Genomic DNA, 14155 nt, shown 5'->3' with positions numbered 1-14155 from the left:
GGAGACCTGGAAGAAGCTCCTGCCTCCTGGCTTCAGATCGGCTCAGCTCCAGCTGTTGCAGCCAGTTGGGGGATGAATCAGCAGAAGGAAGAGCTCTCTGTATCTCCTCTCTGTAAATCAGACTAAGCAACAAAAATAAATACATCTTGAAAAAAAAAGTAAATTAAAAAAGTAAACCAGAAGAATCACTGATCAAGGCGGCTAGATTTGGCTGCTGTTGTGGCACAGTGGTTTAAGCTGCTGTCTGTGGCTCTGGTCTCACATACTGATGCCAGTTCAAGTCCTAGCTGCTCCACTTCCCATCCAGCTCCTTGCTAATGTGTTTGCCAAAGCAGGGGAGAGTAGCCCAAGTACTTGGACCTGCTCCCACGTGGGAGACACACATGAGGCTCCTGGCTTCAGGCAGGCCCCGTCTAGCTGCTGCACCACTTGGGTGGGGAGTGGACCCGCAGATGGAAACGCAGTCTGTGTATGTGTGCGTGTGTGTTTCAGTGTGTGTCGTCTCTCTCCCCCAACTCTGCTTTCCAAATAAATAACATTTCTAAAAACAGTAACTAGACAAATTTAGAATGCTTATCATATTGTCAGCATGGAAGATAAACCATCTACATCTTTAGTATGAAGACTAAAACAATAATACAAGTTTTATTAGTATTTGCTACATATTAAACTTTTAATCTTTATTTATTTTATTGATTTAACTTTTACAAATTAATTACTGAATGTGCAAGGGGAGCGGGACAGAGTCAGGGCTCAGTGGGGCAGCTCTCAGGCGCCCACTCACTGTAATTTTATAATCAGTGTCAATTTACTGTCATTTCAGAATAGCTTGCCATAACCAGGCTGCTGTTACCCTCCTCCCCCCACAGTGAACCTCTCGTAACCACAAAGCAAAACTTCCACAGATTTACCAAAAATAACATGGCAATCCAGCACACACTGGAGATAATCAGGCACAGAGGAAGGGTGCAGCAGGATGAAAGGGACTTCAATCCAAGTAGAACACAAGTTCCAGGACGACAGTAGTTCAGATCTTACCTGAGAAAACTGCCATAAACACAAGGAAGTACAGCCTCCAATGAACAAGGCAAGTGTCTGCCAACCAGCTTAGGTTCCTCTATCCTTAACAAATACAGAATCAAGAACATCTTCAGCAAAAAACCACACTAGAAGCTTCATTTGCCATGAAGGTAATTCTTACTAGTGATGCAAGAACGGCTGCACATTTGCCATCAATAACATGACACATCACAGCTACAGGATGAAGGACAAAGAGCACAGAACCCTGATGCACAAAGTCCAGCATGGCTCACGCTTCCACACTCCGAGCGAACTGGACGCAGAAGGGACACAGCACAGCATAACAAAGGTTCTATGTGCCGGACACACATACGAGCAAGCCAACATGTGAACACGGGCAAAAGTAGCAGAACTTCCAAGACTCAGGACAAGACGCCTTCTTTCACCACTTTCTTGCATTCAACAGCATACTATAAGTCCTGGTTAGTACAATTAGGTAAGAAAAAAGAGAGGGTTTCCAAACTGGAAAAGAGAAAGTTGAGCTGCTTATAGATGACATGCCTTAATTACCTAACCCCAGAGACTCCACCAAAAACCTGTCAGAACACCTTCCACAAAGCTCCAAGACATGACATTACTGTACTCAATTTAGCGGCCCAGTTAAAACCAATAGTGAGATACCCGAAAGAGAAATAACGCAACCTACTTCAGTCCCAACAGACACACATACACACACACAGTCAACAAAATTTAAACAAACCAGAACTCTACAAATAAATTTCACCAAAGTAGTGAAAGATTTTGATAATTACCCAACACTTACAAAAAAAAAAAAAATCAAAGATACAAAGAAATGAAAGAACATTTCACGTTAGTGAATTTCAGGACTCAATAACACTAAGATGTATACATTACAGAAACAAATTATAGATCCAATACAATTCCTACAAAAATCTCAAGAGTATTTTTCACAAAACTAAAAAGCACTAGTAAAATCTGTACAAAGCCACAAGAGAGCGCAGGAAGCTAAAATAATCTAGAGCAAACAGAAGGTATCCCACTGCTTTCAGTTCTACTAAAACTATGCAAAAAGAGCAGCATGGCATCGGCATGAAACAAACCTAACAGAACCGAGACACTGGAAGGAAGCCCTCCTTTGACAGAGGTGCTAGGCAGAAATATTGGGAAAAGTATTCTTTTAAAAAAAAACAGTGCTGGAAAAACTGGAGATTCACCTGCAGAAATAAACCAGACCCTTTTTTTCATGAATGATAACTCTGAATGGAATAGACCTGTGAGACACTTGAGAACGTAAGGTAAGACAAGGAGTCTTCTGGCTCAGACCCTAAAATAAGGTAAATAAAACAAAACGAGGTCAAATGAGGTTGCCTCAAATGAGGAGTTTCTGCAGCGGAAAGGAAACTCCACAGTACGAAGGTACAAGCCACACCTGCAAGAAAAACATGGTCAGCGGACTGACAACCCGAGTGCACAAGGAACCTACAAGATCAGCCGCAAAGCTCCACAAGGAACCAAACTGTAAACTAGGCACTTCTTCAGACATGCAAAAAGAGCCCAACATCACTCCATCGTCAGGGACATGTAAGCCAAAATATAACCAGACACCATTTTATTCCAGCTAGGCTGGCCGTTCCTAAGGACACAAGGTAACAGGCCCTGGTGAAGTGGAGAGGGAGCCCTGCACCGGGCTAGGGGCCAGTCGGTAGAGGCACACGGGGAAAAGGATGGAAGCCCTCAGAGAAGCTGACATGGAGCCACCGCAGCTCAGGGACTCCAGCATGGACCAATACTCCAGGGAGTGACTGCACTATCCAACAGATACCCGCACTCTCAGGACAACAGGCAAGAAACAGGCCAGCTGGGTCTCTCAACTGAGAACTGCGGAACAACCTCAGGCCACAGAAGGCTGAGCCCTCACTTGATACAAATCTTCAAGTCAGTGAAAGAAACTAAGAACAAAAACACAAGCACAATATGATCTCATTCAAACGTAGTAGCTAGAAGGTTTTCATGCATCACTCAAAAATAAGTCAATGATGCAACTTTTTTTAAAGCAAAGAAGATAGTCAAGAGCAGAGATGACGGCACGGTGGGTTAAGCCACGCCTGTGAGTGCCAGCACAGGTCCCAACTCGTGTTAACACACCCAGGGAAGTAGCGCCAGATGGCCCTTGGGCTCGGGCCCTGGCCCACGTGAGGGACCACAGCCCACGGTTCAGTCTCCTGGGATTGGCTCCGCTCAGCCACCTGCAGAATGAACTAGTGGATGGAAGATATTTCACTTTCCGTTTTTCTGTAATTCTAATTTTCAAATAAATAGATCGATCTTTTAAAAAAATCACAGTGCAGTGGAAAGACAAAATCCACTCTGACCACACGGCAAGTGGTGCGTACAGTGAAGGCTGTCCCCATGGAGACTAACTTACCGGTACTCGGTCTGGGACAGACAGTCCTGCAGCTCCTCAACAGTAAATCTCACATTTTTATTTACCTGAAAAGAACCAAAACATGGACATTAAAAATGCACGTTAAATGAGTGATGAGCACAAGAAAGGCAGGACCCCGCAGTAAGCTGAGACACCAGAACGCTAGCTTAGCTCCACCATATGTGAGGTGAGTCCTCGTTTAAGGAATCAGCCTGCTCAGTGTCAGGCAAGGGGAGACGGACTTAGGGTAGGGATCTCAACCAAGAGAATCACCTTGGAGATGAAATGGAAATATATCAAGGTGATAAATTGGGGAAAGAGACACTTTCTCAAAAAATCTGAAAGGCAGAGCCACTGAACGAGAAAGACAGGGAGAGATCTTCATCCACTGGTTTACATGTCCCAAAAGGCCTGGGTCACTTTAGTGGCGTCATTCCCAAGCCAGGAGAATCTTCTGGGTCTTTTTTTTTTTTTTTTTTAAAGATTTATTTTTATTATTTTTTTTATTGGAAAGGCAGATATACAGAGAGGAGAGACAGAGAGGAAGATCTTCCATCCAATGCTTCACTCCTCAAGTGGCCACAACGGTCAATGCTATGCCGGTCCGAAGCCAGGAGCCTCTTCCGGGCCTCCCACGCGGGTGCAGGGTCCCAAAGCTTTGGGCCGTCCTTGACTGCTTTCCCAGGCCACAGGCAGGGAGCTGGAAGGGAAGCGGGGCTGCCGGGATAGAACCGGCGCCCATATGGGATCCCGGGCATGCAAGGCGAGGGCCTTAACCACTGCGCCACCGCGCCGGGCCCGTATCTTCTGGGTCTTGCACACAGGTTCAGGGGTAAAAGCACTTAGACTATTTTCCATACTGTTCCTAGCCTCAGCAGAGAGCTGAATCACACGCACTACAGGTGGAAGCTTAACATACCACAACACAGTGCTAGCTCCCAAAAATGTTTTGCTTGGTTTGGTTTTAAAAGATTTACTTTTTTGGGCCTGGCGGCATGGCCTAGCGGCTAAAGTCCTCGCCTTGAATGCGCCGAGATCCCATATGGGCGCCAGTACTAATCCCGGCAGCTCCACTTCCCATCCAGCTCCCTGCTTGTGGCCTGGGAAAGCAGTCAAGGACAGCCCAAAGCTTTGGGATCCTGCACCCATGTGGGATACCCAGAAGTTGTTCCTGGATCCTGGCTTCAGATCGGCATAGCATCGGCCGTTGCACTCACTTGGGGAGTGAATCATCAGATGGAAGATCTTCCTCTCTGTCTCTCCTCCTCTCTGTATATCTCACTTTGCAATAAATAAATAAATCTTAAAAAAATTACTTTTATTTTAAAGGCAGAAATAGAGAGAGAGACTGAGATTTTCCATCTGCTAGCTCATTTCCCAAAGTGCCACAACGTTGGGCGGAACCAGGAGCTTCTTCCAGGTCTCCCACATGGTGCAGCGCCCAAGCACTCGGGTCATCCTCCACTGCTTTCCCACCACATTAGTGGGAGCTGGACTGGAAATGGAGCAGCAAGGACTCGATCTGGCATCCATATGTGATGCCTTGGCACCAGCCAAGAGATGCATTTCAGTTTCAAGGTCTCATATTTAAGTTACTAAGTATTATAATTTAGAAACATAATTTATAACGTAAGTATAAAATTTCTTCTTTGTACAAAACTAGTGTGTGACACATTTGGAAGATGTGGTAGAGGAGCTTTTTCTTCTTGAATCTTGCAACTGATCTACACCACACTGTACTTATGTGCAAGGAAGACCTATAAAGCGTATAGAGGAAAGTCCTTAGCAAATAACCCAACAAAAAATTCAGGGTCCAAATTATCAAGAAGATGGAGTTAGTGAAGGTATTGCAACAAGACTCTTCTATACAGTGCACTTTGCCCAAGCTTAACACATTTTGTTTTTTTAATTTAAAAGAAAGAGTTGGAGAGGGAGGGAAAAGCTGGAGGGGAAAGAGGGAGACAGCTATCTTAACCTACTGGATCACTTCACGAACGGCCCAAATCAGAACCAGGAGCCAGGAGCTCTCTCCAAGAGTTTCCCTCAAACTTGCACAATCTTTGGCTGCTCCCCGGGGCAAAGGGAAACCCCAATAGCCCAGACACTCTCCACCGGGGTGCCAGGCTCACAAGGAGCAGCTTGAGCAGTTGTACCACAAAAGCAGTCTCTCAAAGGCAAATTTTAAATAAAGTAATTCTGGGGCTGGCATGATAGTTCAATGGCCTAATTACCCACCTGCAAGCACCATCATCCCAAATGGATGCAATTTGCATCCCGGCTGCTCCACTTCCCATCCAGCTCCCTGCTTGTGACCTGGGAAAGCAGTGCAGGATGGCCCCAAGCCTTGGGACCCTGCACTTGCATAGGAGACACAGAAGAGGCTCCTGGCATCTGGCTTTGGATCAGCTGAGGTCAAGCTGACCAATATGTTAAATAAATAAAATTATTTAATTTTGCTTATAAAATAAATATGTAATTTGCCAAACCTTTCCCATGGTTATTTTTTTAAAAATTAATTTACTTACTAGAAAGGCAGAGTGACAGAAGAAGAGCAGACTGACGGGCGCTCCCATCAACTATTTAAAAGTCGAAAGCCCCAAAGCAAACACCTGGAGTTGAGCTGCCACCTCCTGCCCTGTCCCGCACAGCCCCTGGCTCTCAGCACTGTCCTCATGTCTAGCTCAGGGAGGGCAGTGTCCAAGCAGAGCATGGACACATGCTAGCCTGGAGCAGCAGCTCACAGCCTTCAGCTCAACAGCTCATAGTAAAACGGAATCAAAGTTAAGTTTTCAATAGATTAGCTTTTGTTGTTGTTTTGAAAGCATGGCTCCAGGTTACAGCAGTTAATAACAAACCAAAGCAGGAACACAGGTATGGCTAACATGAAACAATTTGTGTCACCACATTGATTAAGTTTGATAACTGAGCCTTACACAATAAAGTATTTCACTCATGTGAAAGGTAGAGTGCCAGAGAGAGGGTCCCAACAGCGAGGCCGGGCCAGGCTGCCGCCAGGAGTCTGTGATTCCTCCAGTCCCCCGTGCCTGGCGCTCATCATCTCCCACTGCTTTCTGTTCTTCTCTTCCTTTTAAGACTTATTTTTTTTGGAAAGTAAGATAATTCTTACTCTCTCTTACAGAGAGAAGAAGAAAGATCCTCCATCCACCAGTTCACTCCCCAAGTGGCCACAACAGCTGAGGATGAGCTGATCGGAAGCCAGGAGCCAGGAGCCGCTGCTGGGTCTTCCACGTGAGGCCTACTGTTGCTGTCCAGTCAGGCCATTGTGGTCCCCACCTTTTTTTTTTTCTGAAGAATTATTTCTTTTCTTTTTATTGGAAAGACAGATGTAGAGAGAGGAGAAAGAAAGCTCCTGCTGATTTCCCAGGAACACCAGCAGGGAGCTGGATAAGAAGAGTCAGGACTTCAACGAACGCAGCCCCCGGCTTACCTTACTGTGCCTCAATTACTTAGCCACAGCCATGTATTCTAAAGTATACTATGAAATAGATCATGCTTAAATGCATAATTTCAATTTTCAAGAATAAAACAGCAAAAAATAAACCTTTTGTCAGTTAACAGAGATTATAAAATGGATTACTGAAGAAATGTTGGATTATTAATTGTACGACTTCAATGAAAGCCAAATACTACAAATGGCTCAATTATTTTTCATTACTAAAAATGCAAGAAGAGGGGCTCAGCGCAGTAGCTGAATGGCTAAAGTCCTCACCTCGCTGGATCCTATATGGGTACTGGTTCTAGTCCCAGCTGCCCATTTCCATCCAGCTCCCTGCTTGTGGCCTGGGAAAGCAGTAGGGGATAACCTAAAGCCGTGGGATCCTGCACCCACGTGGGAGACCCGGAGCAAGATCCTAGCTCCTGATTTTGGATGGCTTAGCTCTGGCAGTTGTGGCCACTTGGGGAGTGAATCAGAAGGTGGAAGATCTTCCTGTCTCCTCTTCTCTGTATATCTGACTTTCCAATAAAAATAAATAAATCTTTAAAAAGAAAAAAATGCAAGAACTGGGCCCAGCACAATGGCTCAGTGGCTAAATCCTGACCTTACACGCAGCAGGATCCCATATGGGTGGCGGTCCATGTCCTGGCTGCGCTACTTTCTACCCGGCTCCCTGCTTGTGGCCTGGGAACGCAGAAGAGCATGGCCCAGGGTGACAGGAGCCCGAAGTTCCTGGATCCAGGCTCTAGGCTTCGAAACAATTGGGAAGTGAAACAGCAGACAAAGATCTTTCTCTCTGTCTCTCTTTCTCTATAAATCTGCCTTTCCAATAAGAAGAAATAAATCTTTTTTAAAGATGCAAGAACAAAAAAACAAAAGTTTGTACAGAAATAGTCAAACTTCTTTGATGGCCCTACCACTGTTTATGACACCAGACTGTCAGTGTTGCAATCGGAGTGGAAATTAAATGCTGCCATGAGAAATCCTGAGGCTCAGGCCCATATTTATGTGTGCGTGTGTGTTTGTTTTTATGGAGTTATTTTATTTATTCAAAAGGCACAGGTCCAGAGAGAGGGAGCTATGGAGAGACCTTCCAGTCACAGGTTCACTGTTGAAACACCCACACAGGTGGCAGGTCCCGAGCACTCTGCCCTTCTTTTGCAGCTTTCCCAGTACAACAGGAGGTTCGACAGGAAGTCTAACAGCCTGGACCTGGGGGGTGGTTACTAAGTGGATGTCAGCCTTTGCCTACTGTGCTAAGTATATATATTTTGAAACAGTAAGTCAGATATTTTCTTCCAGTAATCTTTCTTTTTAAGATGTCACTGACTTTTCTTTGAAAGGCAGAGGCTGCTCAACATGCTGGCTTACTCCTCTGAGGCCTTAACGACTTGAGCAGGGCTGAAGTAAAACCAGGAGCTTCTTTTGGGCTCCCATGTGAGCGCACGGACCCAAACACTTGGGTCACACTCTGCTGCTTTCCCAGGCACGTCAGCAGGGAGCGATGGGATGGGGAGCTACTGGGAATATGAACTGGCACCCATATGGGATGCTGGCGCCACAGGCGGAAGAAGTCAGCTATGCTACTGCACCAGGCCCTATCCCAACAATCTTAATAGAAAGTAGTAAACCTAAAAAGATCCATGTCCAAAATCCCCAGCAATTTGAAAGGCAACCTACTGTGTCCATAGATACATTTTTTCTAAGATTTACTTTTATTGTAAAGGCAGACTTGCAGAGAGGAGATACAGAGAAAGATCTCCCATCCACTTGTTCACTCCCCAAGTGGCCGCAACGGCCAGAGCTGAGCTGCTCCAAAGCCAGGAGCCAGGAGCCTCCTCCAGGTCTCCCACGCGGGTGCGGGGGCCCCAAGGCTTTGGGCCATCCTGACTGCTCTCCCAGGACACACGCAGGGAGCTGGAGGGAAGCGGGGCAGTCGGGATACAGATCAGCACTGTTCCGGAATCCCAGCACACACAAGGCGAGGACTTCAGCCAGTCGGCTACTGCACCGGGCCCCACAGATATATTCCTATTATTAGAGTTAATATTTCAAATCAGAATTCAGAAACACAAAGCATGTCAAGAAGAAATTCTCTTGATAGGCTATAAGGCATAATGGATGCTCTTTTTAGAGCACATATGAATATCAAGCTTTGCTGAAATAAACACAGCACTCTCAGCCCACTCACTCAGCCTGCTACTCGGGGCTGACAGTGTTTCGTTTGGTCTGCATCTCTTGCTGTCACCACCATTTCAAAAGGAGAATTAATGTTCCTAGCCACACAGTTAGCAAGCGAAGGATACCACATCCGCACATCAGAGTCCAGGAGTCTTATTCACTGGCTTTTTAATGGAAGTGACACATCAAAGATTAAATAATGACATGTATTTGATGCAATAACTAAGACCCTGCTGGGATAAATCTTCATTTCATATCTGAGTATTTGTTTCGCACTTCATCCCAGCTTCCCACTAATGCACCTGGAAGGCATCAGGGATGCCAAATCCCTGCCACCCCAGGCTCCTGGCTTCAGCCACGTACAGCCCTGGCTGCTGTAGACATTCAGGAGACAAAGTAGGAGATGGAAGGCTCGTTTGTCTTTCAAATAAAAGGAAGACTAAATTTAAAAAGATTTTCATAAGTTAAATGAGAGTCAACCAGAACCATTGTACTTAAAGGATTTGTCTTCTTAAGAAGCAAGACCTGAATACATGACACATTGTTTCATTTAGAGCATTTAAGAAATTAAACTCACATACAACACTGAAAATAGGAACACAGAACATGGATGGAGTTTTGGAGAAAAACTGGCAATCAGCAGGGCCCTTCCATGGGTGAGCAGACAAGCCCAACCCAGTACTCAGCCCAGATGCATGCTGCTGGGCTGGAAGAAGCCTCCCCGTGGCTCACCTTCCCACTCTGAGTGGCTCTGCAGCAAGGGGATCTGGGTGTGTGAGCTGGGACAGTCTCAACAACTGGGATTAGTATCCAAGTCAGATATCCAACAACATCCCACACAAGGTTTTATGACCTGTCCAAAATGCCCAGAGCATCCTGATGAGAAGTAATTCTATGTTGGAGAAAAGTGCCGTTTCCAGGATTCAACTATGTGCTTATTCCAAGACTCAATTGTGTGTTTACTCAGCAAACCAAAGAAAACACTGAATGCACTGATTACTCTTGGGGGAGTAAGGACGGGTTACTCTTGGGGGAGTAAGGACTGGTTACTCTTGGCGGAGTAAGGACGGGTTACTCTTGGGGGAGTAAGGACTGGTTACTCTTGGCGGAGTAAGGACGGGTTACTCTTGGGGGAGTAAGGACTGGTTACTCTTGGGGGAGTAAGGACGGGTTACTCTTGGGGGAGTAAGGACTGGTTACTCTTGGGGGAGTAAGGACGGGTTACTCTTGGGGGAGTAAGGACGGGTTACTCTTGGGGGAGTAAGGACGGGTTACTCTTGGGGGAGTAAGGACTGGTTACTCTTGGGGGAGTAAGGACGGGTTACTCTTGGGGGAGTAAGGACGGGTTACTCTTGGGGGAGTAAGGAGCACAGGACACAGGAAAATGGAGGCCAAAGCAGGGAGGTTGAGGGAAGGAGCGACAAGTGGGATTAGAAATCCAACACATGGCATGAGGACCATTGCTAACACACTGGGACAGATTCAGGATTTTTGCTAAAAGAATAAATCTTAGATGTTCAAGCCACACACCCACCCAAAGCATGCTATGTTAACTTGCTTGACTGTAGCAACCATTTTATCATGCATGACTATATCAAAACTCCATGTTGTACATCTTAAACATATACAGTTTCTAAGAGACAACAAATATCTCATTGGCAAATTTCTGTGGCATTTAAGAATTTAATTTAAAGCACATACTACATAGAATTCCATCCCATTTTCAGAACTCCTACTATATCTGTATTAAAACATTTATGGTGGAAACAAAGTAACATTTAAAAACTGTTCTCATACCTCATACTTGATTAGGAAGTTAAAGAGAGTCTCAACATCTTGATAATTACTGTCAGGGGCTAAAATCCTGTTTCAAAATAAAATGGAAAGGAGGGGGAATGAATGATTTAAAGGAAAAAAAACATTAAATTTTCTCCTCCAAATATAACCATGCTATGAGAGGCAGTGGTGTAACAAGCTTATTCTAAGGCTTCTAATGTTTCATCTTTTATCAAAAATTATAAAACCATTAGATCAGCTCAACATATCAATGTATGCAATATCATTTTTGCTTAAATTCTCATAACATCCATTGGCCAGCCATAAGTATTTTTGTAAACGAGATTACACTTCATGTTCTGAGTTACAAAAATATGGATTTTTCTTTTCTTCTTCTTTTTTTTTAAAAAAACGTATTCATTTTCATTGCAAGGGCAGACATACAGAAAGGAGGAGAGACAGAGAAGATCTTCCATCCGATGATCAATCCCCAAGTGACCGCAATGGCCGTGCTGCCCCAATCCAAAGCCAGGAGCCAGGAGCCTCCAGGTCTCCCACACGGGTACAAACTAAAAGGTATTTGGCTGTCCTCAACTGCTTCCCAGGCCAGAAGCAGGGAGCTGGATGGGAATTGGGGCTGCTGGGATTAGAACCAGCACCCATATGGGATCCAGGTGCATTCAAGGCGAGGACTTTAGCCACCAGGCCATGGTGCCAAGCCAAAATATGGATTTTTCAAGAAGGAGTAGAAATGTTAAGTGTATTCACTCTCCATATCTCTTAGGCTGTGAACAAAGTCTCAAGATTCCCTTCAGGAATGGTCAAACAGACCAGACAGATTCACTGATGCAACTAACAGACATATAAAAGAAATCCCAAAGACTGTGACTAAATTCTAAAAAGTATCTGAACTATCAACTTAGCACTCTGTGAAAAGCCAATAGTTACTGAAGCATATCAACTGATTAAAACATAAACAAACAAAAAAAAGTAAACAAAAAAAGGGAAGAACATTCGTTTCCCTCTAGCATAATGTCCTATTTCACACATTTGAATTCTTTCAACACGAATACTTCTTTCTTTCAGAAAGAAAGCAAAAGGAAACCAACGCTGCCATACTGGTACAGTGGTCTGCTTTTGTCTACCTCTCAGCCCTTCCAACTGGATGACCCAGGATGAATTTTTTAAAAAAGATGTATGTGTGTATGTAAGTATGCATTTATTTGTTTTGTTTGAAAGGCAGATTTACAGACAGAAGGAGAGACAGAGACAAAGATCCCTCATCTGCTGGTTTACTGTCCAGATTCCAGCAATGGCTGGAACTGTGCTGATCTGAAGCCAGGGCCAGGAGCTTCTTTGGGGTCTCCCACGTGGATGCAGGGTCCCAAGCCTTTGAGCTGTCCTTGACTGCTCTCCCAGGCCACAAGCAGGGAGTTAGATGGGAAGTGGAGCAGCTGGGACACAAACTGGTGCCCATGTGGGATCACGGCATGTGTAACAAGCACTTCAGCCACTAGGCCACCAGTTGGGGCCCCTATGGTGAATGTTAATCATTTATTTCCCTCATCTATTAAACGAGAATGATTGGGGGTGCATTCATTACCGTGAGGTCTGGTTAGGACACCACTCGAGCCCCTGACTGCAGTCTTGGCTCTGCAGCTTGTTGCAGCATCCTGCTCACACAACCAACCCTGGGAGGCAGCGGACAATGGCCCGTCCTGCTGGGCCAGAGACAGAGTGGCAGGTCCCAGATGGGCCGTGTGCAATAGGGTATATTTCACAGCCCACTCTGCCCTCTAGAGTCAAATCGGACGACATTTGTATAGGGAGGCAAAAGCTATGGGACAGGGCTGCATGTGTACTGAGCTGGGAGTGAACTCATTTCTGGCTCAGCAAACCGCAACATGGCATCCTACAGGTTCCATGCAAGATAGGTCCAGATAACCACAGATCTGATGGCCAGCAGGTCAAGAACCCTAGTGGGGCACATCAGGCACCATTTGCACAGTATGGAAAACACTTTCAGATTGTAGGGACAACAGTGAGCTGTGCATGCTCTGAGCTGGGAGCACTAGTCCCACAGGAAAACAATAGAGAACACAGCACTGTACAGGTCAAAATAGGTCCATGTGGCCCTCAGACCAAGATCAGCACCAACAACAATCTAGTTACACAGGACACCTGGTATCTCCGTAATTCTGGAAATTAGGGAGTAACAGGAAGTGGGAGAAAGGTTGTGCAGACAATGGTGGAGCATCAGTGCAGCATCACAGGAGGTGAAGAGTGGTGAGCCAGGAGCTGGGGCTACGGAGACCACGGTGGAAAACCAAAATAAGAACGCAGACCTGGGACTCACTGGAGGCAGTGGCAGAAGTGGCTGCAAAGAGCCCTACTCGGCCAACCATAATAGGTAAAATTGAATTTTAGACCTGTGGGTGACACAGCTTAGAAATTTGCCCCAAGGAGAAGAATCTGATAACTAGAAGTACAATGACCAAGAGCAAAGGAAGGCACATTGAATGTTGCTGAAGACTCCCTTGCAAAGCAGTAAAACCCTTTGCCAACCTCAGAGTTAACTGGGGAAGACATCGAGAAAATGGGGATACAGAATAAAAAACACTTGTTATAAAGCTTCTTATCAACCATGAGAAGCACATAAAGCAGCAGTTTAAGGAATTTAGGGAACATGTCACACAGGAAATGAATCAGATCAAAGCTGAAATATTAGAAATTAAGAATACAGTGGAGAAAATTAAAAGTACAGTGGAGAGTCTCCAAAAACAGAATGGAGGAGGCAGAATCTCAGAATTAGAAGATAGTTCCTGTCACCATGCGAAAACAAACAAAACCTAGAAGCAGAGCTGGATCAGGCTAAAAAAAAGTGTTCAAGAACTGAAAGACACTATCAAAGGCCAAATATAAGAGTTATGGGAGTCGCAGAAGGTACAGAAAGAGAAGCTGGGATTAAAGGTGTGTTCAATGAAATAATAATGGAAACTTTCCCTAATCTAGAGAAAGAATTGGGAAACAACATCCAGGAGGGACACAGAACTCCCAACAGGACGAACCAAAAGGGATCTTCACCACGACACATGATTATCAAGCTCTCTTCAATTGAACATAAGATCCTGAAATGTGCACATGAAAAAAATCAGCTGACATACAGAATGGCAATTAAATTCAGAGGAGACCTCTCACATAAGAGAATGGAGCAAAATATCCCCGATTCTAAAAGCAAAAAATTGTCGGCCCAGGATAATGTACCCAGCAAAGCT

General features: G+C 45.1%; 1 protein-coding gene across 1 annotated transcript in view; it reads right to left on the bottom strand.

Moving 5' to 3' along the window:
- Positions 1-14155, bottom strand: part of SWT1 (SWT1 RNA endoribonuclease homolog) — a 73953-nt gene that overhangs the window by 7916 nt on the left and 51882 nt on the right. The window contains exons 17-18 of the mRNA XM_040985371.1: positions 10902-10968; positions 3467-3531 (exon numbers count right to left, since the gene is read on the bottom strand). Of these exons, the coding sequence (XP_040841305.1) occupies positions 3467-3531; positions 10902-10968 (132 nt within the window). The remainder of the gene's footprint in view (positions 1-3466; positions 3532-10901; positions 10969-14155) is intronic.

Source organism: Ochotona curzoniae, unplaced genomic scaffold (genome assembly GCF_017591425.1).
Source record: "Ochotona curzoniae isolate NIBS_2020 unplaced genomic scaffold, NIBS_Ocur_1.0 contig_430, whole genome shotgun sequence".
Classification (NCBI taxonomy): Eukaryota; Metazoa; Chordata; class Mammalia; order Lagomorpha; family Ochotonidae; genus Ochotona; species Ochotona curzoniae.
The sequence above is the reverse complement of the archived record's forward strand: the minus strand, read 5'-3'. Positions and strand labels throughout refer to the sequence as shown.